The sequence below is a fragment of the Corvus cornix genome, chromosome 2 (genome assembly GCF_000738735.6).
Source record: "Corvus cornix cornix isolate S_Up_H32 chromosome 2, ASM73873v5, whole genome shotgun sequence".
NCBI lineage: Eukaryota > Metazoa > Chordata > Aves > Passeriformes > Corvidae > Corvus > Corvus cornix.
The window spans coordinates 114,087,061-114,111,970 of record NC_046333.1 but is presented as its reverse complement, the minus strand read 5'-3'; the positions used below and the strand labels follow the sequence as shown (position 1 = coordinate 114,111,970).

General features: G+C 40.0%; 1 protein-coding gene across 1 annotated transcript in view; it reads left to right on the top strand.

Moving 5' to 3' along the window:
• Nucleotides 1-24,052, top strand: part of ATP6V1H (ATPase H+ transporting V1 subunit H) — a 52,386-nt gene extending 28,334 nt beyond the window's left edge. Inside the window, exons 11-14 of the mRNA XM_039549012.1 lie at nt 326-451; nt 2,605-2,706; nt 8,745-8,858; nt 21,829-24,052. Coding sequence (XP_039404946.1) covers nt 326-451; nt 2,605-2,706; nt 8,745-8,858; nt 21,829-21,889 — 403 coding nt within the window. The 3' untranslated portion in view covers nt 21,890-24,052. The remainder of the gene's footprint in view (nt 1-325; nt 452-2,604; nt 2,707-8,744; nt 8,859-21,828) is intronic.
• The last annotated feature ends 858 nt before the right edge of the window (nt 24,053-24,910 follow it).

The window sequence follows — 24,910 nt, the reverse complement described above, 5'->3', positions numbered from 1 at the left end:
AAACCCAGCAAAAAAGCAAATTAAATTCCAAAATGTTGCATTTGTGTGGCTTAGGTTTTTCCTTTTTTTTTTTTTTTTTCTGGGAATAGTGTTTTGGGCTGGATAGAGGGGTATGGCTGGAAACAATTTTTTCTTCTTCCCTCGCATGCATTTTCTTACTTATAAAATGTTGAGACAGGAAACAATTCTCATACTCTGCAGAGCACTGACTTCCAAATACATCATAGCAATTTGAGCTCCATCTTTATTAGGGACAGGCTTGGGCATATGGTTCAATGTGTTCATAGAAGCTTGGCCAATATCTCATTTAGGTCTTATGTTGCAGCTCCTTTGATGAATACAGTTCTGAGCTCAAGTCAGGAAGACTGGAGTGGAGTCCTGTGCACAAGTCTGAGAAGTTTTGGCGGGAGAATGCTGTAAGACTAAATGAGAAGAATTATGAACTACTGAAGTGAGTCTTCAAGTCTTGAATCACATGATTTTTTAATACTTTCTGTGTTTACATGAAGCTGAATCTATCGTAGGTTTTACATTTTAACACAATGTAGTGTCAAGAATGAAAGCAAGTCAAAACATCCTGCTTATTTTAGAATGCCTAGTTTTTTCTGTTCAAAAGCAGAATTGTTTATTTGCTGGTCCGAATGTATTGATGATAGAGGGAATATCTCCAGCTTAACTTGCATGCAGGTTTGATTTGATTAGAAGTGTTTTTACTATATCTTAATCTTAGTTTGGTATTGTGTGGTGGTGTTGATTTGAGTAATGAACTCCTGTCTTGGATATTTGGGAGTTGAAAGTTGTGGTACTATTCCATTGAAAATTTGACTCAGTGCATTATGTTGCAATCTGTCTCTTTTGTGTTGGGACTAGGTTTGGAGTACATAGATTGTTAGATGAAGTGAATCTGAAGCTCATATTTTCTTTTGCAGTCAAGGAGTGGCGTATGAAACTGTTCTGAAATGATGCCTGGCTCTTAGTAGTCTCATGTTCATTGTCATTAACTGATAATAAATACATGGTGTTCTTTCAGTTCAGTGCTTGCTTCTAAGTGCCAGATCTAACAGAAATCAGGAGGTTGAGTGGAGCATGTGAGATGTTAGAAGGAATGGCAAGAGCAAGGTGATCCTGAGCTTTATGTGCATGTCGACTGCCATGACACCTCACCAAAAGTCTGATAAATTCTTCCCTGAGGGCATATTGCTGAATATGTAGGATTATACTTAACTATTTTAGATGCTGAAACTGCAGCATGAAGTTCATGTTGAAGCTTAGTATTTCCTGTAGGGATTACAATGTTTTGCTGTATTTATTTCTTCTTGTTCTGGGACTTAATTTATTGTGCTTGTGCTGCTACAGAGACAGTGATCTTCAATAGTTCTTTTAACACACCCCGAACTCTCAAAAAAAACCCCCAAAAACTCAACACCACAACACCAAACCAAACAAACCAACCTACAAAAAAACCACCCACCCTCTGCCACAACATGATGTGGAGATTCTTGCATCTCAGAACTTCGTTTTTTGCATTGTAAGGCATTTGACAGACAACACTTGCTTTAAGCCATATAAATTTATTTTCCTTATCTGCCTGTTTATTAGTTTTCTAAATCTAATACTCTTACACTGCTGTTAAACAGAATTGTTTTTGTGCCTTCTGCTACTATTGCCTACTTTGATGGCGGACTTGTATTTTGTTTAACAATATTGTATAGATCTTTGGTGTCATCTGATTAGTGTTATGGTTCAAGTTCCTGCTTCCTCTTTGTGTTGAAAGGTTCTTTTCATTTGAGAAGTGCTTTTTCTGTCACTTTCTGGCTTCTAGGGAGGCAGTGGCTGTGGTAATTTAATTTTACCAGGATGTCCTTTTTTTAATTCCAGTTGAATTTTTCAGCTTGTTTCTGACTTTCTCTGATTAGAACACATTTTTCATCTCACTAGGTATAGAATAATCTAATTTTCCAGTGATCTGTATGTTTAACCTTTTCAACTGTGCCTAACCTTCATAATCTGTGTCATTTCCCCCCCTTCTCACTACTGGCTAGAGAACAGTGTTACTTGCAGCTGTTTTCCACTAAAGGTGGTTTAACTACTTAATTAAAATGCAGACAGTTGAGAAGCGGTTTTCTACTTCTTACAGGTCTGTGTTTCTGTGCATGCTAAGAAAATAACATGTGGCACTGAGGTAATTTACAATCAGTATAGTTTTCATCTTCTTTGTCTTTGAGTTCAGACAGAGCTGCTTTTTAATGCAGCTTATCTAGAACTCAGAACTGTTGGTCTTGAAGCCAAAGTATAAAAAAAGGAGAGATTTTGTAATCCTTGGTTATAGGTATTTGTGCATGTACCTTGCTAAACTGACTCTAGTGAATACTTTAAATAATTCTGTTAATTAGGGCAGGTTGTTGGTTTCATTAAGTACAACTGCATGTTTGGAAAAAGTTCTAGCTTTACTTTTTGGGTGACTTGTAAAGCATTTTTATGCTTATGGGCTTTGTTATTTTAAGTTATTACTGATTAAAACCCCCTCACAGATAAGAAAACAAAAACAAAAAAATAAAAACCAACCCAAAACCTGGGACTTGATTGTTTCAAATTCTTTCCTAGAATCCTGACAAAACTTCTGGAGGTTTCTGATGATCCACAGGTGCTGGCTGTAGCTGCTCATGACGTGGGAGAATATGTACGGCACTATCCCCGTGGGAAACGGTAGGAAAATGCCAGTATGTTGTTATTCTAGAGAGTACCTGGAGTATGTACTATGCCTGTGGCTTTTTTTGCTTATTTATATTAAAATATGCTACAAAGGGACTTCAGGTTATGCTTAAGTTTTATTCACTGGGAAGGTGAGAAAGCACAAACTAGATCAGATGAGAAAATGCAAACTGGATCTTTGACTTAATGTATTTCAGTGTCTCTTAACTTTGAAGGGAACCAGTGTTTAGAGCAAGTATTGAATACAATGTTTAGACTAAAGCAGAAGCCAGGCACCAGAAGAAATTGAAAGAACTACCAAGAGTTTATCAACATACAATTTTGCCTCTCTGTTGTGACTAACTGGACTGTAATTATTGGACTTAGGGTAGACATGGACTATTCCAACGATGATAAAGACTCTTTCGTGACTTAAGACTACAGAGAAGTTTTTTCCACAAACAGTTGCTATTGTCATTTCAGTGATGCACAGATTCGGTTGTCACTCTGCCATTTAAGCATGTTTTAGCTACACAGATACACATTTTGGTGAAAGTGTTCATGTTCATTATAAACCCAAATCCTGTTGAAATCCACACAGACATTGCTATATTTTCCTGCTTTTAAAACCTGCTAGCAAAGATGTTTACTGAATAATTGCACCTCTGAGGCAGAGACCACTGAAGCAGAAAGAAGCCTTTGGTTTTTGCAGGAATCTGGCTCATCACTCACACTGGGGGACATGTGACTTAATTTTTGTAGCAAGGAAGAGGTCTGTTCCTGGTTTCTGGTCAGGGTTTAATGGATGTCATGGTTTAACCCCAGCTGGCAATTCAGGTCCATACAGCCACTTGCTCTCTCCCCACAGCAGAATGGGGGAGAAATAGAAGAAAAGTGAGAAAATTTGTGGTTTGAGATAAAGACAATTTAATAGGTAAAGCAAAACAGGGAATTAATTCACTGCTTCCCACGAGCAGGCAGGTGTTCAGCCATCCCAGGGAAAGCAGGGCTCCATCATGCATAATGGGTACTTGGAAAGATAAACACCATGGCTTTCAATGATCCCCCCTTCCTTCTTCTTCTTCCAGTTTTATATGCTGAGCATGATGCCATATGGTATAGAATATCCCTTTGGTCAACTGGGGTGAGCTGCAATGGCTGTGTCCTGTCCCAAGTCTTCGTGCAGCCCCAGCCCCCTTGCTGGTGGGGTGAGGAGCAGAAAAGGCCATGATGCAGTGCAAATGCTGCTCAGCAATGATGAAATCAACAGTGGTTTTAGTACAAAGAGGAAAATTAACTACCTCAGCTAAAACCAGCTCAATAGATGAGAATGGCCTTCTAGCCTTGCTGGGAATTTCATGAACACTTCTTGTGTAGACTGCTGTCTTGACAGCAGTAGAATCATGGACAACACACTGAAACTTCAGGCTGTACATATGCTAGGAAGACTTGTTGATTCCAGAAATACTCACAGCCCTTATAGTCTTGTCAGCTGCTTGAACTGAAATGGTATTTGGAAGAGAGGCAAGATATCCTTCAGTAAGGTGGAAACTAATAGTGCTGCCTGCAAATGGCAAAGCTGGAGGACTGACTAATACTGGTTGTTCTTGCTTTAAGCTGCTCTTTGTATGGAATCATTTTATTATGTGTTTGCTTTAATCTTTAAACAGCTTGCATGCATTTACCTGAATGTTTAGGCTAGTATGGCCATGCAGTTGCTGGACCAAAGCTATTGGTGGAAAACAGGACCTGTAGCTGGAAAATGTATAGCTCTTAGGACCACAGCTCCACTCAGCTCCCAGGCTGTTAAGCCCATTCAGCAATGTGCCAGACTTCAAAAGGAGTGGTCATCAGCAAATAAGAAGTGTCCTCGATACTGTTCTAACCCATGTTCTTACCTCAAATTCTTACCTCAAATTCTTACACTTTAGCTGCTGCTTGCAGACTTGGCTTATTTAGCTTTCTGTTCCAATGAACAAACTGAAATGCCTCAATCTCTTTCTTCTAAAGAATTTCTTTTGTAATCCAGTGTATTCTTACCAAATATGACTTCAGCAATTTTGGAACTAACTAAAACCTTAAAATACCTATGGATTATGTGGCAGTTCCAGCATAATAGTCAATTTCTTATGTTTTTTGATACAGAGTCGTGTACTTCTCCCATGCGTGGTCGGTATTTCACACTCTCATTGTATGACTCACTTTAAGAATGGATACTGTTTCTTGGTTTAGAAGAGTAGAAGAATTCAGGTGTCAAAAGAATACTTTTGTTTCCATTAAGCGTTTATTGTCAACTCTTAACTGGATCATCGTTTAGCCTTTGAAGGTTGCGGAGATGAAGTGGAACCTAAAACTACTTGACTTTACTTGCTGCACACAGCAGAGACCTAGAGTTACACCTCTGGCTAATCTTTCCCTCTGTCTGACAAAAGAAAATGTTTGTTAAACTAAGACTGCGTTTTTGCATGGCTGTTCTCTAACGCTTAAGTAATTATAAGTTGCTTTTAACATTACACATTGTGGACCAAATTGTCAAGACAATAGCACTGTGAGCTTCTCGTGAGGCTCACCAAGATGCATTTTCTGAAAGTGTAACTGCAGAAATAAAGTATGGCTAGCCAGATCACTGTGGAAAGCCTAATTAATTCCGCTTTTGTAAGGGTTTTATCTTTGCTAGTCAATTTTTCCCAGTTTTCTAATACTTAAACTTAAAGGCAAGTTCTGTGGTATTTCATTCCCCATACGAGAAATATTACAGCCCATGGTTTTATGCTTATAAACAGAAAATTCACAAAAATAAAGCAAAGCGATCTAAAAACACTATTAAGCAAAGAGAGAAAACTAGAGAAGATAGGATTCGAACTCAAAACCCCAGGGTTTATAAACTGTGGCTGGAAATAGGTTTCAAGCCTCCCAGCCGCAGTGCCACCTGCCTGTGTGCCAAAGGGTGTTGGCTGGATACAAGCTAGCAACAAACCAACAGAGGGAAAATTAAATTCCTTGGAACTCTCACACAAGTTCCCTGACAAGCTCTCACGAGCTGCCAAGCTAACAAAAAGGGGAAACACCAAATGAAATCCCCCCTCCCCCCCCGGACTCTTCCGAGTCCCTAAACAAACTGTAAGAGATCTCTTAACACCCAACCCAGGTGCCAACAGAATACCACCTTTATTCATTTACTCACGTGCCTCTGTGCTGGATCTGGAGAGTCTTCTGGACTCTGGGGCTTCTCTGCCTCCTGGACTGCTGCAACTGCCCCCCCGGTGCTGGCAAGGAGGGGGAGCTGAGCTGGATCTTTCTGAGTCCCAGAGGATTTTCAGAAGCTTCGTTGTCCTATCTGGGTGCCAAAGAACTGATGCCTGAAGAGGCCTCCTAGAAACAGAGACTAGACAGGAGTAAGGGAATAAAAGTAGGTATTTACTTGAAAGGCCTTCAAAGGTACACCCTGGGGAGCCAGAGGCTTTTGCCAAGATGAACCCCAAGATGGATGACAGGTCACGAGTTCTTCACACTTTTATAAGTTTGGTTCATTTGCATATCAGGGTTAATTCTCCAATTAAAGCTTCAGTTTAATGATGTAATTCCCATCAGCTTATCCCCCCTCTCAAAGGCTTTTGGTTTATACTTTTTGAGCCTAGGACAGTCTGGGTGTCCTTGAAGAACAGGCCCAGAGAGGCTTTGTTATGTTTACCTAGCACAAGAGAGCAGAAATTAACAGGCTACAAGAAACTTCAGAGTTACACACCAAGCAGTACAGAATATGAAAAATATAAGTTAAAACCTAAGGCATCAGTGCTGGTGCTTCCTGTCACTGAAAATAAAGGCAGGCCTCCAGCACACCTTCCATGTGGCCCAAGGGTTATTGCTATGTACTACCAACACTTTGAATTTCTTGAATGCTAGGAACGTGGGCTTTGTGTTTGACATGTAGTAAAGATGGAGACCTAGAGCCATTCTCTTCCCTAGCTTATGATTTAGAAAAAAAACTTGCATTCCCTTTTTCACCCTGGCCTGCTTTCAGATATGTAGTGTGGATTTTATATTTGTTTTCTGCTATAACAGTCTAAATTGTACTCCTTTGTCTTTATCTTGTGTCTTCTTTCTCCCTTTAAATGGGTCGTGTTAAAACGTGGATCTTAAGCATCCAGAAACTTTTTTGAAATGCCACTCTCTTGGCTTAGTGCAGTGGTGTAATGGGGAACAGTCACTGCAGATGATGTGCACACATAACTGTTCCACTGGGCTCTATTACTGCTGTAAAGTAAGCAGCAGTTGAGGAGAGGGGAAACTAAATGTAGTGTTTTGGACAAATTTGGAACTTGCAGGAATAGGATTCACTGCGAACCTTCTTCACTGTTTAGACCTTTGGGTTGAAAACCCATGGCTGGGAAGTGATTTGTACCTGTAGGCAGCATTATGCAAGAATGATAATGCTGTTCTTTGACTCTTCATGTTCTCAGCCATAATTTCAGTGATGTATTGTCATCTAAAAGAGCCTATTACCATTTGTGATTATAGGCTTTTAGCTTTTCATTTTGGTTCTTGCATTCTTCCAGCATAAGGAAACTTTTGAGTTTAATGCCTTTTTCACATCCTTTCAGTTCCTGAAAATCCATTGTTTTAAGTCAGTCCTATAATAAAGACAAAAATACAGTATTTCATACTCTTGCCTTTGTGTGCAGTGGTTTTATATTTAACTCATTAAAAATGTGAGGCAGTATAAGGCAGGCATAAAGGTTTTTTGAATCTGTTACATTACTAATAACGTCTTGAATTCTTGGCAAGGATTTTCCAGCTTGAAACAATTGCATTTTTCTGAATCCATTCCTGCTTTATGAAACAAATGTTTTAATATTATTGGGAAATAATATTCCCTGTGGTCTTAAGGATGGTTTTAACTGAGTTATAAAGTGAAATTGAAAATTCTTTTTTTCATCTCCATGCTGTCTTTATACCTGTTCTGCAAAAATCCATTATGTTGTGCAGCAGCAATGCATTAATCTGGCTATGAAAAGAGCAGTACTACATGCAGATAGCTCATGCAAGCTTAGAATGGCAGGACGGCATTAAGTTAAGCCTAAAGCAAGTGATAGTGTCTTCACAGAATTCTATGTTTAACTACTAAGTGACCTGTGAGAGAACTGATGTGAAACAAACATGTAAGTCAGTGAGTAAATCAGCTTATATATTCCTTGCAAATTCTCTCCAAACTTACTGTTATGATAGGCTGAAATGCTGCGTGTGAAGTCATCTGGATGGTGGTATTTTTTCAGGTTTTAAGTGTGTTGCCTTCCACTGTTTTTATTAAGAAATAATATATTCATGACATGCAATACAGGGTTTCATCAGTATTTCATAGGGGATTTGGTATAGCTGTTAAAAAGCTATGGCTGACTCTGGTGGTGAAGTTTGTAGTGAAGGATGCAGCTGAAGCATATACTGTTCTGGGAATTGTACCTTAACAGCCAGTTCTGTATCTTATGCAGGAATAGCTATAGCTCTAGTATAGTTTGAATGTCAAAAAACACTATATGTATGAGGTGGGTGATTTAGTAGGTGTTGGTGTGATTACAACCATTTTTCTTTATTAGACAGTGCCAGAAGAGATTGGGGTTTTATTCTTGCAAAGAATGGAGTGACCTGGTTATGATCCATTTAAGGGGGGGAGGGCACTACCTCTCCTACCTAATAATTGATAATGCTATACCCTGCCAACCCTTTTAGAGAGATGGATAAAGTAAACAATCCTCTCTGAAAAGGGTTCTTTTCTTGATTATTTATTTCAAAGTTGCAAACAGGAGTCCAGTAGAAACACTTTCTGATGTTGCTAATTCTTAAAAAAAATTTTTTTTAAAAATCAGTAGTTAATAGGAGATGTTACAAATATAGATTATGTCAGATGAGATGTGTATCTTGGGAAATAAATACTTTAATAAAATAAATATGAATATAATTTAAACTTGCCTTGACTGTGAAGAGGTTGGATAGGATAGCTACCCAGAATTTAAAGTAGTCCAAAACGTTAAAAAACTTGCTCCTCTCCTGTTTTTCAGAGTGATTGAACAACTTGGTGGTAAGCAGCTGGTCATGAACCACATGCATCACGAAGACCAGCAAGTTCGTTATAATGCACTACTGGCTGTGCAGAAGCTGATGGTTCACAATTGGTATGTGAAGATTATTTAACTTGCTGCTAACAGTGTGAAATCTTTGGTGTGGAGAGAGGATTCAAGACCGTAGATTTCTTTTAGGGGAAAAATAACATTTTTATGTGGTAAGACAGCAGTTTTTAAACAACAGATCAGTATTATGCTGATGGTAAGAACTTAGTAGTTCTGTGTATTTTGGAAGCAGTTGAATTGAGTAGCTTTACCTTACATGGTTGAATGTTTTACAAGTAAATCACTTGAACAATGTATTTTAGCTTAGGATGGGTATTAGGAAAAGGTTTTTCACCCAGAGGGTGGTTGAGCACTGGAACAGGCTCCCCAGGAGAGTGGTCACAGCACCAGCCTGACAGAGTTCAAGAAGTGTTTGGACGATGCTCTCAGACAAATGGTGTGGCTCTTGGGCTTGCCCTGTGCAGGGCCAGGAGCTGGACTCGATGATTCTTGTGGCTCCTTATCCAACTCAGGATATTCTATAATGATTCTATGAATTTATTGGAACTGCTTGTGGAATAGCAGAAGTCCATGTGCCAATTGGTTAGATGAAGTTGCGAGTCACATGCTGGTACCTCTTTCATCAATCACTGAGAATAGGATTTGAATTGAGGTGTTTCTTTCATTGTTTGTTGAGTAGTTCTGTAATAACCCTGAAGTCTTGGCAAGTTCTGCCACAGAACTTGCTGGTGGGTGATGCTGCCTTTCCAACAGAACACACAACCCTGTAGGGAAGCATTGAAGGGCTGAAGCTCTGACAAACTTCAGCTTTCATGGAGCCACGTTGTATAAGTTGCCAAACTAATTAGGAATGCTAAGCATGAAGCATGGAGAGTTAAGAAAACTAATTAGGAGCTTTTAATCTGATTATTAATTATGAGTGCACCAGAGCTCATATTTTCATTTTGGCATTGCCTTAAAGGAAGATAAAATACAGCAATACATCTGAGAATATTGGAACATAAGTGTTGGGATACAAAAAACTAATTTAATTTTGAATTTAAACAACCTTTTATTTCTGACAAGCTTAGTGCTTGGACATATCTATAACTTCTGTCAGTTTTCTCTCCTATGACAGAATGTGATCTTTTTGAAAGGCTGAGTACGGATGATGCCAGCAGTGTGAAAGTGGTAGGGGAACAAGGTCTACCAAGCACCTTCTGAAAGGTTAAGTCACCTCCTTGCTTGTCAACTCAACAGGCTGGTTGAGTTGACAAAAAGCTCCCACTGTCTCTCTCTGCAGTGTGTCTTAGGTAAAACAAAGCTAATTTTCTCCCTTTCCTTCTGAAGAATATGGGTTTTAAGGTTTTAAATGCACGTTACATTCATTTTATCATACTCTCTCCCTCTCACATACTGTGGGAACCTTCTATAACAGAGAAACACATGTTTAAATACCCTACTATGAAAAATCCAGCTAATACTCTCAACCTGTAAGGAGCACTTTGATAAATAACATGGAAATTCTGAGTGTGTGGAGACTAAATGCATGGTCATGTGCAACCTAATTTTTGGTCATTATTGTATCTTATGCTCTACCCTGCTTCTCAGTTTAATACATTTCTTTTCTCACTATGCTGTTCTGATATATTTGAAACATTGAGTATCACAAACCAGCTGTAACTAAATAGAGATTACAGCATGGAAAGTTTAGTTACTGATAGTGCCTTCTGCAGTAGGGACAGGTTTTATTTCATGTGTGTTCTGATGTCTTCAAAATCTGCTAGTAAGACCTTTGGTCTTTCTCCAGCACAAACCTCACTGGTACTAAAAGTTTTCCTGAATGCCAAACCTGGTTTTTTCTCACTTTCAGTGTGAGAATCCTACTTGCAAAAACATCTGGTCTTCTAGGTTTGCTTTGGTTTTTTAATGGTATGAACGTTTCTGTGCCTGCTTTTCACAGTTTGTGAACCTTTAGGCTTGAGCCTGAGAGGGAGATGGCAAAACTGCCTAGTTTCAGCTCTTCAGAGGTGTCAGTAAAAAGGATCTGTGTAAGTTAATGCCACTTCCAGATTCATACTATCATCTCTGTAGGGAGTGTTTTCTTGTTTAATTCATAGTGGAACAAGCTTCTGGACCACGTTGTCCTTGGCTCCTATTTGCCAAAGTAGTGTTCCCCCTGGCATGGACTTACAGCTTAAGCTAAGGAAATGACACACTGTATGTGGGATGCTAGATCTGTCTTTGTGTAGATCTGGCTTTTGATGAGTGTCAGGAGCTCTTCTGTTTCATTGCTGTCTCTTCTCATCACACAAGTTGAGTCCCCTGATGGCTGCACACTGTGGTTGAAGTGCCCACTTACTAAGCTTTGCTTTGTTATAAGGTGCAACTTGGAGGTTTTGCTTACCTTGCTCTTCAAAGCTAGGGAAACAATAAACGTTTTTCCTCTTGCTTCCACTTATTCTGGTATTAGAGTTACTTCACTCAAAGCAATTGTGTTTTTTTCCTTGAATTTAATTGGCACAGAACAGCTCAGCATTACTGTCTGTGACACGTGTGACAGGTAGTCAGGCTTTCCCTGAAGGCTGACTGAGAGAGGGATTAGAAAATAAAGCTTTGCTCTGCCACACTGAGGCTTGGTGCAAGTGCTGTGCCTGGAGCCAGCACAGTAAGCAAAACTTGTGGTCCTTGAGTTGAGGGAGTGCCATGAGGCAGCTGAAGTGGCATTCTGCCTAAAACACAGCTGTATCATTCGACTGTTAACTCAACTTAGAGACAATTAACTCCTAAGTAATTTGAGCAGTTCATTACAGGCTGCTCAACTGGCTTTCCCTTAGGGGTTTTAAAGTCAGGGGTAAATGGGGGGAAATCAGATTGACAGGCATTCTCGTAAATGGTGAAGCTGTGTTGGCAAAAGCAGTAACTGCTGTCAGCTTTTCAGATGAGATAAGTTCAAGTGAAATATTCCAGATACATTTGCATGTTAAATGATCATGCACTTGATGAATCGAGGAGCAAAATTGTCTTTTTAGCATCACTTACTGCCTATACATGGGAATTAATCCTGAGTTTCAATCTGACTTTAACTGTGTTAGTCATGGCATCCCCTGCTGATAGTAAGAACTTGTGTAGTGGGTTGACCCTGGGTCGACACACCCACCAAAGCAGCTCTATTGCTCCCCTCCATGGCTGGACAGGGGAGAGAAAACCCAACGAAGGATTCCTGAGCTGAGATAAGGACCAGGAGATACCACTCACCAAATACTGTCACAGGCAAAACAGGCTCCAGTTAGAGATATTAACTGAACTTATTACTAACAAAACCAGGGCAGGATAATGAGAAGTAATTAAGAGCTTAAAAACACCTTCTCTCCACCTCTCCCTCCTTCCCAGCTCTACCTCCTCCCCCAGGGGCACAGGGAGACAGAATGGGGGTTATGGCCAGTTCATCAGACATTGTTTTCTCCCACTGGTTAGGGAGAGGAGTCCTTCCCCTGCTCCATGATGGGGTCCCTACCATGGGAGATAGTTCTCCATTAACTTCTCCAACGTGAGTCCATCCCACAGGCAACAGCTCTCCTGAAACTACTGCAGTGTGGGTCGCTCTTCTGAGGGGTGCAGTCCTTCAAGGACAGGCTGCTCCAGCGTGGGTCCCTCCACAGAGTCACAAGTCCTACCAGGAAACCTGCAACGGTGTGGGTTCCTCTCTCCATGGGTCTGCAGGTCCCTGTCAGGACCCAGCTCCAGCACAGGCTTCCCGTGGGGTCACAACCTCTTCTCAGACATGCACCTGCTCAGGCATGGGGCTCCTGACCTCCTGCTTGATACCAACAGGAAGAGTATGAGTGTGTTGGCAGGTGCTAAACAGTGGGAGTTAGGATGTATCACTTAAGCATGATCAAGTGTAGTATGGAAGTGGAATTCCTAAACAGCATACTGAATGAAGCAACAAATGGGACAAGCTTTGAATATGCAACAGGTTCATACATGATTTTCCAAATGCACATCCCAGACAAAATTACTTGCTTTCCATCTTTTAAAATGAGGAGTTCTGCAGAGAGAGAGTAAAAAATCTGAAACTGCCCACGATATGCAATATGCTATATTTAGAAGCTGTTATTCTATAGATAGCTTCTGTACAATGCCTGCATTTGGGACTGAGAAGTGAAAGGTGTAGTGATAGTTACCTGGCAGCCACGAAGTTTGCACCCACCCCCACCCCTTATTTTTTCCCCCATCCCAACACTGAAGTGTGTGCTTAATAGAGTAGTAGGCTTAAATCTAGGGAACAATACCTACAGGACAGTGACCTCCATTATACTTATTTATCCTGGTTCTTAGCCTTCATCATCGATACAATTCCATTGCAGTAGTTAACAGAAATTAACAAAGTGAAAAGTTTCAGAAGATAGTGTCTCTGATAAAAGTCAATATTTTTTAAGAGAACACTTCCTAGCTAGAATGAGACAAGTTAGGCAAAAATCCAGTTAGTTGCAGGCATAGTTTATACCTAGTGGAGTGTTCCATCTTTTTATTTGCACATAAATATGTATTCTTGAAAAGCTTCATTCCATATAGGTGTAGGGGCTGTGGTTTTTATTGGGCATGTGCTCTCTGGGATTCACAATGTGCTCATGTTTTCTGTCATGAGATCTGTACTCTTTGCAAAATATTTCTAGAGCTTGTATTAGCATGGAAAATATCAGACATTCTGCTCAGTTTGCATTTTCTTTTCTCAAAGAAATTGCTCATTTTCATGAACTATGCTGAAAAACATGTCACCAAAGAAGTAACTATTTGATGATTTACTTCTGGTTAGTGTTCTTTAAAAATTTGATTTCCTGATAGGAAAATTCAGTTTGACACTATTTATATTGGTCATTCTTACATATAAAATTCTTAAGTGTTGTAAGCAACAAAATTCTTTGTGGTAACTAAATCTTCCGATTAAATATAAAACCATTTTCAAACCACATTGCATGGTTTAGTCAAATGGGTTTTTTAAATTCAAGGAATGGCTCTGCGTAAATGTTAGCTCATAGTGCATCTTATATGTGAAAAATGGCTTGTGCTTTGTCTCCCTAATAGAAAGGCACATATTGAATTGGATTTCACAGTCTATTTTCTTTTAAAATCAAATGCTTAAGTAACAGCTGTGTTATAAGAGCTCATTGATCTGCTGTTTCTTCATAGCTTGTATGTGAAGTTCTGAACTGGGAGTCTAGAATAACCCTTTCAAAAGAAATTGAACAAAACCGGGGAAACTGCTGAGGGGAAAGGAGGTTCTTGCAGTGTCTCAGTTTGAAGACTCATGTTAATGCTGCATTTCATGTCATAAGGAGGGCTTTAAACCATGCTATGAGTAATGCTTTCAGTAATCAGGAGATAATCTGTAGATTGTCTATTAATATTATTGCATTCAGCTGAAGACAAGACTCCCTTTGGAAACACAAAGCACTTTTCATGTAATGTTCATAATCCTTCTGTACAACCATTCAGACTGTTTAGTTTTAATGTGCACATCAGAATGCTGAGCATCTCTTTACTGTGAATAATTAAGTGGAAACAATGTCCTAGATTTTGTTTCTCTTAACAGTTGGCTTTCATTCTATTTGTTTGTATGAAGTGGAATCTGTTAAACTAAATATTGAGAATTGCAGAGATCTTTGCAGTATCTCTTTTGTCTTGAGATTCACAGACACATTTATAGGTCAAGGAGATACATGGTGAAAATCACCATTGTTCCACTGAAAAAGATAATTTACAAAAATAGTACTGTCCCTGCCCAGCTCTGTGGGGTCCCGCGTGCCCCCACAGACGCACGGGTGGGTTCAGTGTTACAGTCGGTAGCAGGGAGTCGAGAAGGGCCTTTGCCTGCGTTCCAGCAGGAGCATTCACTGCTGCTACACTGTCAAAGGGTGCAGAGGCAAATAGGAACATGACCCCGAAGCTCAGAGTTTTATCTGGGGGTGGGGAAAAGGGGGGACTAGGGAACGGGGGGCAATGGGGAAGCCCTGGGGGAGTGACGAGGGGTAGAGGCTGCCAGCCAGCCAGGGAATCCAAACTGGGGTAGATTCACATAACAGAACAAGCATCCTGGGGGAAGCCTTTTTGGTCACCCTAATATAAAGTGGTTCTTGTGGTACTAGGGACTCGTCTTACTGAGAACTCTCTGTCCCTTTGTTGGGGTTTCAGTTTAGTCTTAGTTTTTTTTCTGTTAAAGGAATTTTCTCCCATATGCATGTTGCTAGGGGACAAATAGCTGTACTTAAGAAAGACAAAAAGGGGGGTGGGGCGGGCCTGGCTACTCCTTTGTCTACACCTGGGTGTGGGGTGAGTTCGCTCTGAGCGTCCGGAGAGAAAAGCTGCAGAGAAAAGAGCTGCTGCTGCTTTCTTTTTGGCCGTTCTTTCTTCCTGCTGGAAACAATGCCGGGACCGCAAAAGCCGCTTTCCCTGCCCTGCTGGAGACCGGGCTGTGGCTGCCCTGCCCCGCTGCTGCTTCGAGCTTTCGCTACGCTGTAGCCCTGCTCGCCCTGCCTGCCTGGGCCTCCGTGGGGTTCTCCCATCTGGATACATCTCGCCTGCCACCCGGGATTTGCGTTCGTCCCTGCCGCTCTAGCCTGCCGCTCCAGCCTGCCGCTCTAGCCTGCCGTTCCAGCCTGCTGCTCCAGCCTGCTGTTCCCGAGAGCCCGGGATCGGCTGCCCAGGGGTTTGTGAAGCCTTTGTTCCTTCCCTTCCCGGGATCCCAGGGCACCGGTGCCGCGTGCTCCCCGAGCTCGCTCCGGAGCGCCCCCTGCAGCCGCGGGGGAACCATCGCACCTGCCCTGCTCACCGGGAGCCGCCAGCGCCCCTGCCGGCTGCGAGCGGAACTGCACCCGAGGGGAAAGGGCCCGACAGCCGAGGAGGCTGGGACTGGGTTTGTGTTTGCTGTTACTGCCATAGTTGTTGTTGTTTTGTTTGACTGGTTATATACATATATATATATATATATATATATATATAGTAAAGAACTGTTATTCCTATTTCCCACATCTTCGCCTAAAGGCCCTTGATTTCAAAATATAATAACTTAGAGGGAAAAGGGGTTATATCTGCCACTTCAAGGGGGGGCTTCTGCCTTCCTTAGCAGACACCTGTCTTTCAAAACCAAGACACCCTTGTAATGTATGTTCACCAGCCACCACAATTAAAATCTTCATTTTGATGCATTAGAGACCCAAACTGTTTGGTTGAAGTGGCTTTGATTCTGCTGTGTACATTTGTTTCTTTGTTTTTGTTGGTGGTTTGTGATGACTTACCTTCAAAACTACTTATGGTAGGCATTGGTATAATAGACACATATTTTATAATCTCTAATACCTTTTTTTTTTAGTTGAAATACTTAATAGTGCATTAATCCACTGAGTCAAAGAAGAAAATTGTGTTCAGGAAACTAATGACAAAAGAGAGCAGCAGTTCTCTAGTGGTAGCACTCCAGCTTTGGCAGTCTTCCCAGCCCAGCTCTCTAGGAAGATGTCTCTTTGTTTTTTACTTTACTACTTTCATAACTGTTCTATTTCTGCTTACTTCTGTGAAGAACATGATAATGAGGAGCATGTAATGTGTATGTATATATTTTAATATATATTATATATATAAAAGTTATATAAAATATGCAGTGGTATAACTTTGGATACAGCAGTAAGACATGCTAATATTACATTTCAGGAACCAAATATTAACACCACTGTGGGTTTGATTTGAGCCTGGCTTATTTTCTTTCCTGGCTTCTGTGACTGTGGCTCTGTGGTGAGGCAAATGCAGCTGTGGTGGCCCCTGTAGAGCTCCACCTGCCTTTCTCACAGCCACCACTGATGTTAATGTGACACTGAAATAACCATGTTCAAGGGAGCTTATTTGTAGAAAGCAATGCACTGCAATTTACTTGAGAGTTAAATGAACAGAAAGTACTGTCTCACCAGAATACCTTGAGTGCCTCGTGAGAAAGGCAGGCATACACAGCTGGAATGGGCTAAAGGGTGGGTATCCCAGCTTTGTCTCCCACTGGATTAGATGGAGACTACACAGATGGTTGCAACCAAGTCTTGGTGTTGCCACTTCATGTGTACAGCACAAAGGTTCCAGGGATGGTTAATCTGTGGCGTGTTACACTTATAAGACAATGTTTTCAAGGGTTAGTTTAGCCTGCTTAGAATTGGGAATACATCAGTTGTGTAATTCAAATACCATTTGTAAAGCCACAATAAATTACTAAAATGGGTCCCTCTCTCTCTCTACAGTCTAATAACTTCTCTCCAGGTTACTAGACCTCTAGCAGAAATTCAACATAAAGCTGGCAAAACTGATCAACTTGTTCAAAGTATTCTCTCTGCTGCCTGTCCTGTGAACTTGTTTAACTATTTATCATATCTTTATGATTTTTCTGTAAACAGTGTATGTTGGCAATGTCTTTTGAGTGTGTTGAAGTAAGTGGCAGACTTTTTGCCATACCTTTATTATACTTCTTTCATAATGGGAAGGATTTCTTTAGAACTGACTTTTCAATTTCATTTTCAAAAGAATGGGACTCTTGGCTTATTTTTAGATAGAGAAAATAAAATCAATGTTTTTATTTTGGTTTTTGCCAAAGAAAAGCATTCTGTCTCTTGGGTACCTCAGTCTGCTGAAACAAGCTAGAAATTGCAGATATTCAAGACTATAAAATATTTTTTGATAACTTGGTTCTTCAAGAAATAGGATACAAGAGTTAAATGTTAGAAAAGAAAAAAAATATGAAAATTTTTCACTTCCTTTCTTCTATGCTTCATCTACTTTTCTTCCTTTGCCTGTTAAAAAAGTAATTTTCAGTGTTCTTTAAAGGACAGGCAAATCTGACTGCACTGGAATTGGGAGTATAACACTGGAAGTAGTACCACTTAAGCTTCAAAGCTTGTTTCTTTTAACACATGGCCTCTGGGGATCTGTTGTATGTATCTGATAACCTTCCCCTCTATCACAGACTGTTGTTGACAATGATCTTTTAATATATGGTATATATTAGTATAAAATTTGTAGATAGTGTCTTGTGCCAGTTTGCAATTATCTCCTTATTCCATGCTCGCTGAGTTTAGGGGCTTCCGTGTTGGATCAGTTCCGTGTGCCTTTTCCTAAATAAACTTTAAGCATTTACTGCAATTATGACATTTAAGTGTATCGCGGCTTCAAGGTGTCAGTGTCTCTCGTGAGAAACAGAACCAATTAAATTAAACAAAATGGAGAAAAATTGGAATAAGAATTTGAGAACAAATGAATTCATGTATTCACCTCTAAGCTTTCTTTTCTTCTTGGAAAAAGTGCTTTGGAAACAGCAGAAAATGTGTGTTTAAAAAGAGACCCAAAAAAAGGGGAAATTTCTAGTGTGAAAGGAATCTCACTTGGTTATTTCAATAAGAATGAAAAGATTAATTTACAAATGGAAATTACTTATGCTTCACCATCAGACTTTGGAGTGACCAGGAAGGTGAAAACGTGTGGTGTTTCAAGTCTTGTTGATCTGAGCTTTAATTGAGAAATGGAAGATTTTACAGTTAGTCTCAAAAGTGATGTACTGCAGTTGCATGTTTGAAGCTTTTCTGTAGTGCAGAGGTAATTTTTTTTGCTCTTGTAGATTTATACTGTATCAATTGTTTCATGTTCGAATGCTGTTATCTGTAAATGCAAAATTGTTTGCGCTAGCTTCATCTGCTTTTAATAAGGATGGTTTTATGTTGAAGGAAGTGAGAGGATGGCTAAACCTGACCTTTTTATAAAGGCCTTTCTGTTAACAGTGTGAGGAAAATGGTTTAAAATATCTTGTAGTTGTCCAATTCATGGGCTTATAGCTTGCAGTTAAAAAAAAATAAGTCTAATACCTCATTACTTTCCATTGTAGCGTGCATCACAAACCTCTCAGATGCTATTTTGAATATTTTATTAAATTATTTATTATCTTGGTGATGAGAACCATCCTTTCATTTTACATGTTCATATAGTGCAATGCGTTGAATGCTTGCATTCTTACAGGTGACTTTAATTTTGTGAGGTAAATAGTAATTTTAAAATCCCAGTTTTCACTTCAGATTTAACTAAGTACCAGTCAGCATAAATGAAAAGTCTTAGACCCTTAATTTGTAACAGCATGGGGATGGACACTTATGTCCAACTTAGGAGTGAAGTTTGGAGCTTACAGTGCTTCTTAACCTCCTAATGTGATGAAATACCAATATTTATAAAATATATTTGAATCTTGTCATTCTTTTAGTATGTGTTTTAGCAGAGGGAGAACAGGGTCCTACTTAACATTTTGAAGCAGGTCCAGAGGAGAACTATGAAGATGACTTAGAGGGATGGAACATCTATTCTGTGAGGAAAAGATCTGAGTTGGAGTTGTTAAGCCTGGACAAGAGAAGGCTCTGGGGAGGTGTTAGAGCACCTTACAGTACCTAAAGGAGACCTACAGGAAAGCTGGAGAGGGACTTCTCACAAGGCCAGGGGATGATGTCTGTAAAATAAAACAGGGCTGGTTTATATTAGATACCAGAAAGAAATTATTTCCTGTGAGGGTGGTGAGATGCTGGAAGAGGTTTCCTGGACAAGCTGTGGATGCCCCATCCTTGGGAGTGTTCAAGGCCAGGTTGGATGGGGCTCTGAGCAACCTGGTCTAGCTGAAGGTGTCCCTGCCCATGGCAGGGGGTTCGGAACCAGATGATTTCTAAGGTCCCTTCCAACCCAAACCATTCTATGACTCCATGTTCATCTGATCTGGACCGTGCAAGAACTTGTCCTGGGTTAACCAGTGACATTCAAATGGAAGTGATAAGCAAACAGAAAAGTAACTGATCCTTCTAACAGCTTGTAATGCAAGGTTTTTGCATTTCAGTGTTCCTTGGTGGTGGCTAAAGAGGTGATGGGGTAGGAACACTATGGGATTTTCACTTGGGTTTGCAGCATGAGAATATAGAGATGTAACTGCAGGTACTCATTCAATATAGGGAAATGGGATGAGAACTTTTCCTTGACCACGGACTTAAACCTCACACATACAAAAGGTTTTGTAGGGAAGATACTGTTCTACCTACTGTAGAAGTTGAATATGTCTATGAAGGCACTAAGTACCTACAAAATGTGGTACTGCTCTGCCTTCTTGGAGATTTTTGCTGACTACACTACACTCTGGTGGGATTTTTAGAAAGCCTTGGTTATGCATCTGAAACAGTGTAAGCTTTGCAATAGTTGTAGTGTTATGGGTTATGAGCTTGATTGATTTTCCTTCTTCAAAGTAGTGGTGTGGGAATTTCATATTCAGTATGGTTCGTCTGTGCTTTAAGAATAGATGATGTTGTGGGTTTGTGATACTATGAGCAGAGCCATTAATGCAACAAGTGTCAATTACTTTCAAGGCTGGATGTCAGAGAAGAAATACTAGAGTCAGTACATGCACATAGGCATGAAACAAATGAAAAAAAAAGACAGCCAAAAACATTGAGGGAGCAGATGAGGCTTGATGAGCATGGAAGCTCTTCCGTAATTGCTGGCTGTGTTTTTGGATGACTGTCAAATTTTGTTTTGGTGGTACAGTTTTGAGTCCTGCCAAACCACAAGAGAGCAGCTCATTTCCTTCTTTGCCATCAGGAGTCTCTGCTTTGAGTGGTAAACTGCCTGTTATGAGCAAGAGTTGTATCTATTAAGTGGAGCCCAAGCATTAAAATACTGTGATTTTACAGCAACACCTGATGAAGCTGTAAATGAAGGTGCTAAATCATAACATATAGTTCAGTATACAAATTATGTGTTATTTTCTTTGCTAGTGGTGTTTGAAATTAATGTTTTGTAGGAATTTTAGCTTTTCTGGATGCTTAATGTTAAAACTGAGAAAAGTGGTGTTGGGTGGTGCTAAACTTCATTGTGCAATAGGAATTGCAATATGTAAGGAATAACTCTTCAACAGGACACGAAGCTGAAAACTAGGTTTTGAAATGTGCAAAAAACCTGATCTTTTAAATTTATTTTTTTAATAAAGCAAAAGCACATAGTCTTGAGTTAGGTGGGGGTTTTTTGAGACTTCTTTGTGCACATCATTCCTCTGAGATGCTTCTATTGCTTAACCTATGTAGGTTGAAATATCTGTGTAGTGAAAAAGCACAGTACTAAGTGTATGATCAGCAGTAGAAAAAAAAGGCCTACATTTCATGAGTCCTGAAACCTCTTTCACTTGATACAGTGGTACAATTACTGTATTTTCTGTGACAAGCAGCAACCCAGGTACTATTATTAAAGACCTCTTTCAGCTTTTTTCTGTGGTTCTGTGAAGTGTTGATCTTCTTTCACAAGAGAGACTGAAGGATTGAAACATGCAGAGGAACCATGCTGTATTTTTCCATGGCATTTATGTTACCGTTGCTCAGGGCAAGTGCTAGTAATCTGGGGAGTGTTCCAGTGTTGAGAGGAGACAGAGAAACTAAGTGTACTTCAAAGTGCAGGTGAGGAAAACACTAAAGAAAATATTGGTGTACAGTGAGCCTGGATTGATTATCTCTTCATTTTCTCAACTTGAGTATGTAGTTATTTAGTCAGCGTTGGTTTTGCTTGCCTATGGGTTGTATTGCCAGTATGTCATACATGTTACTTGTGCTCCTGCAGCTGGGTTATGGGAAGGGATGCTTTTAAATGTTTTGCCACAGCTTCTAAAATATGTATTCAACAAGCAAAATCTGTGTGCTTCATGGCTGTTCTGTATCCATTGTGAGGGCTTCTAAATGTTCCCATTGGGCTCTTCCCTTTTTCTAGACAGCTTTGTTGATGTTTGATTTGTACTTTATTTTCATAGGGCAGATGATGGATATCTAAAGCTCAGCTACTGTCATTGTCACTCCAGTTGACTATTGACTGTAGACATTATTTGAAGGATTAATTCTGAACTTAAAGCTTTCCTCTTCTTTGTCAACTTGGTAATTCCCACCATTATCCTGTTCCCCACTCTCCAGAACATTTCTCAATCTAATTTTTTGTTGTGTTCCAGGGAATACCTTGGGAAGCAGTTGCAGTCAGAACAACCTCAAACGGCCACCGCACGGAGCTAAACACTTCTGTCCGTTCATGCAGTTCATGCTTACAACTACAGTATGTTTGTCTTAAAATTAATACAGAGGAAATCCTGAAATCACTTGTTCTTTGTCTGCTATGGGTGCATGAACATTTCAACTTTCCTCTAGTGTTGTTGGCTTACTAAAAATTTGTTTGTTGAACTAGTTCTGCTGATTATGCCTATTAGCTTCTTGTTCTGTTCTGAATGTATATGAAGAAATGTGGCTAATATATTGCATTTGTTTTATGTATTTATTCTCATAATAAAGAATATTATTAAAGGATATCCCTTCCATAATGGATATTATAATTAGCCTAGAAAAATTGTTCTCTTCTTTTAGGGGGTTATCCGTGTTGTCACTTTCCAAGGAAAGCAAGTAGTCCCCTTATGTCTCAGACAAATTAATAAAGCTTTGACTTAGTGTTTCATAAGAAGTGCAATAGCCTAAGAAATACTGATTATCAGCAGTAAAATATATACCAAGTCTCAAAATAGTGTTAAAATTGTGTATAAAAACAAATGTATGGGTGGGTTTTTGCGGGGGTAGGGTAATTGTCTTGTTAGAAACTACATTAAAAAGATCTGGAAATGAGAAGAGGAAAAGAAAATGAACGCTCCTCCATCAGTGAAAACATACACTCAAGGTTATTAGTCCAGCTGTATAACACCAGTGTTAAGGCTGTAGATCAGAGATCAAGTTGAGTGCAGGTTTTTTTTTTTAAATGTGCACTAACTGCTGAACTTGGAATTTCATGGAGGTTTTGGTTATTGAAAATACTTGTAAATGTTAGGGTTCTGGTTTCATTCTAAAATCGATTGTATTTCTTTTATATTAAGCCAGATAATTTGGCTATCAATATTTTCTGTGTTTTGTAGCTTCTGACAGTATAAGATATGTAATCATCAATAAATCTAAGATGATCTTGGTTCAGCATATGAAAGCAGTTTTGTTGCATAGATAGAAGCCTGGCTCCAGGCACTTACAACACCAAGCAGTTAATATTCTTGTGATTCATTATTAGAATTAAAAAAAAAAAAAAAGAGTGAACATAACTCAATCCTTAATCTTGTCAGCAGTCATTTGAGGTGCAAGTCTCTGAGGAAACTTAGAGTACTTTGTCATCAAGTGAAAAGACAAATTGGGAAAACTTTCCTTATCCAGCCTGAATTTTCATCATATGTAATTAAAATTTGACCACTGTTGCAATGGAGAGAGAAGAGAGTTAGACGACTACAGGTTGATGATTTTTTGGTCTGCTTAATTAAAATTGGATTGTGTAGCTTAATAACTTTTGCTTACTTTTGCATATAGAAGGCAAAGGCTTTGATATTGCAGTCAGTATCACGAGGAGAGATGCTGAAGCCTGAAAAGAATTAACCCTCACTCCAACGAAAGTCAGTTTATCTGAGTAGATCTTAACTCAGCGCTGCATATTCCCACAGTGATGGAGGATACTGGTGGTGTGGGAAGCAGCTGGAAGAACAAGGGTGCACCTACATTGCCCTTCTTATCTTGGGTCAGTTGAAAGTTCTTGAAATGCATCTGAGTCCTCACTGCATTTTACACTTCAATTTACATTGCATGGTGGTGTCCATGCATGCATGGGGTTCTTCTCCAACAAAGCTAAAGCTCAGGATGTACATCCTGCGTGTCTAGGCTACGTGGCAAGTGTTCCATCTACTGGACCATTTAAGATTTTCTTTGAAGTATGGCCTTTAGAAATGCATGCAGAGTGCAAGCTGGATTCTTAGCACCAAGTGTCTTGCTCTACAAGTCAGCTTTTCATGTCACACTTGTCGATGTAAGCAGGGCCTAAGACTGCTGTAAATGATTGGTCCTTTGGTTACAGCTGTATTGTTGGGTCCAAGAACTGTGATGTGGCATTAATGGGGAAGGATCCCAGCTTCAAAACTAAGTGTGTTGTTTCCTTTTCCAATGGGAACACTAAAGTACTGCTTGGTAAGGAGATCTGGGGTTGAAGTGTAGGAGTAAACACAATGAATGCTACCACTGGCAACTGCTTCAATTTCTGGAGGAGCTAGAAATAACCACAATTTGTATTGTGAAACAAAATTGCTTACAGTTGTTGTCCTGAAACATCTGAGTATTATTTCCATGGATTATACAAATAAATTCTCCTCTCCTGCTTTGCTAGTATTAGCCTGTGCATAATTTAATTCTTCATCATGTGGTCTGTTTCTAAGCTGTGTGATACCTGGCATTCTCTGACATTTAGTTACCTCCTTCTGTCCAACAGCTTTCTAATTAAAGGTATGGTCCTGATGTTTTACTTATATCCCTGTATGTTGTTGATGCCCTGGTGCCCTTGATACCTGAAAGCCTGAAAGCCCTGAGCTTTCCAGCTGCCAGTGATAACATTCGGGTGGCTCACAGGTTGGATCTGAGTGAGTTCCTGCCAACGATTGTATCTAAAGAAGCCTGGAAACCTGCAGGGGCGGGTGTTACGGTGAACATTGCTGTGCAGCCAGTAATTTGGACTGAAGTTGCCAGAGCTGAGATTTCTGCAGGGGTTGGAGTGCTCATGGTGTCCTAGAGGTGCTGGGGAATCTTGGCATAGCAGGGAGCTGCAGAGCAGTTTCCAGATGTAGGTTCTTCATCTCCCACCCCATGGCTGGCCTATACTTGTTGGTAGTGAAAGGCCTTAATCCACAGTCCCAGCAGAGAAAAGAGGACAGAGCTGTTGAGCTCTTAACCTTTGGAATCAGGAAAATCAACCAAAAGTTTTTGTTGAATTTTAACTAATGCACAAAACTTTCTACTACATCTGGTTTTTTGTCTCACAAGTTTAGCTTAGCGTTAGCTTTTGCTACCGGGCGTTGTTTTTACTATTCACCTGTTCGCATTGCTCGCTTTACTCACTCAGCCTCATTCTCCCAAAATCTAGCATGGTACAGGCAGGCAGATGCCATGGTGGCAGATTGGGTGCTTCAAGGCTGTGTGATGACAGTGTGGGCAGAGCTCAGTGTTAGGAAGAGAAGTGTGTGCCAGCAGCTT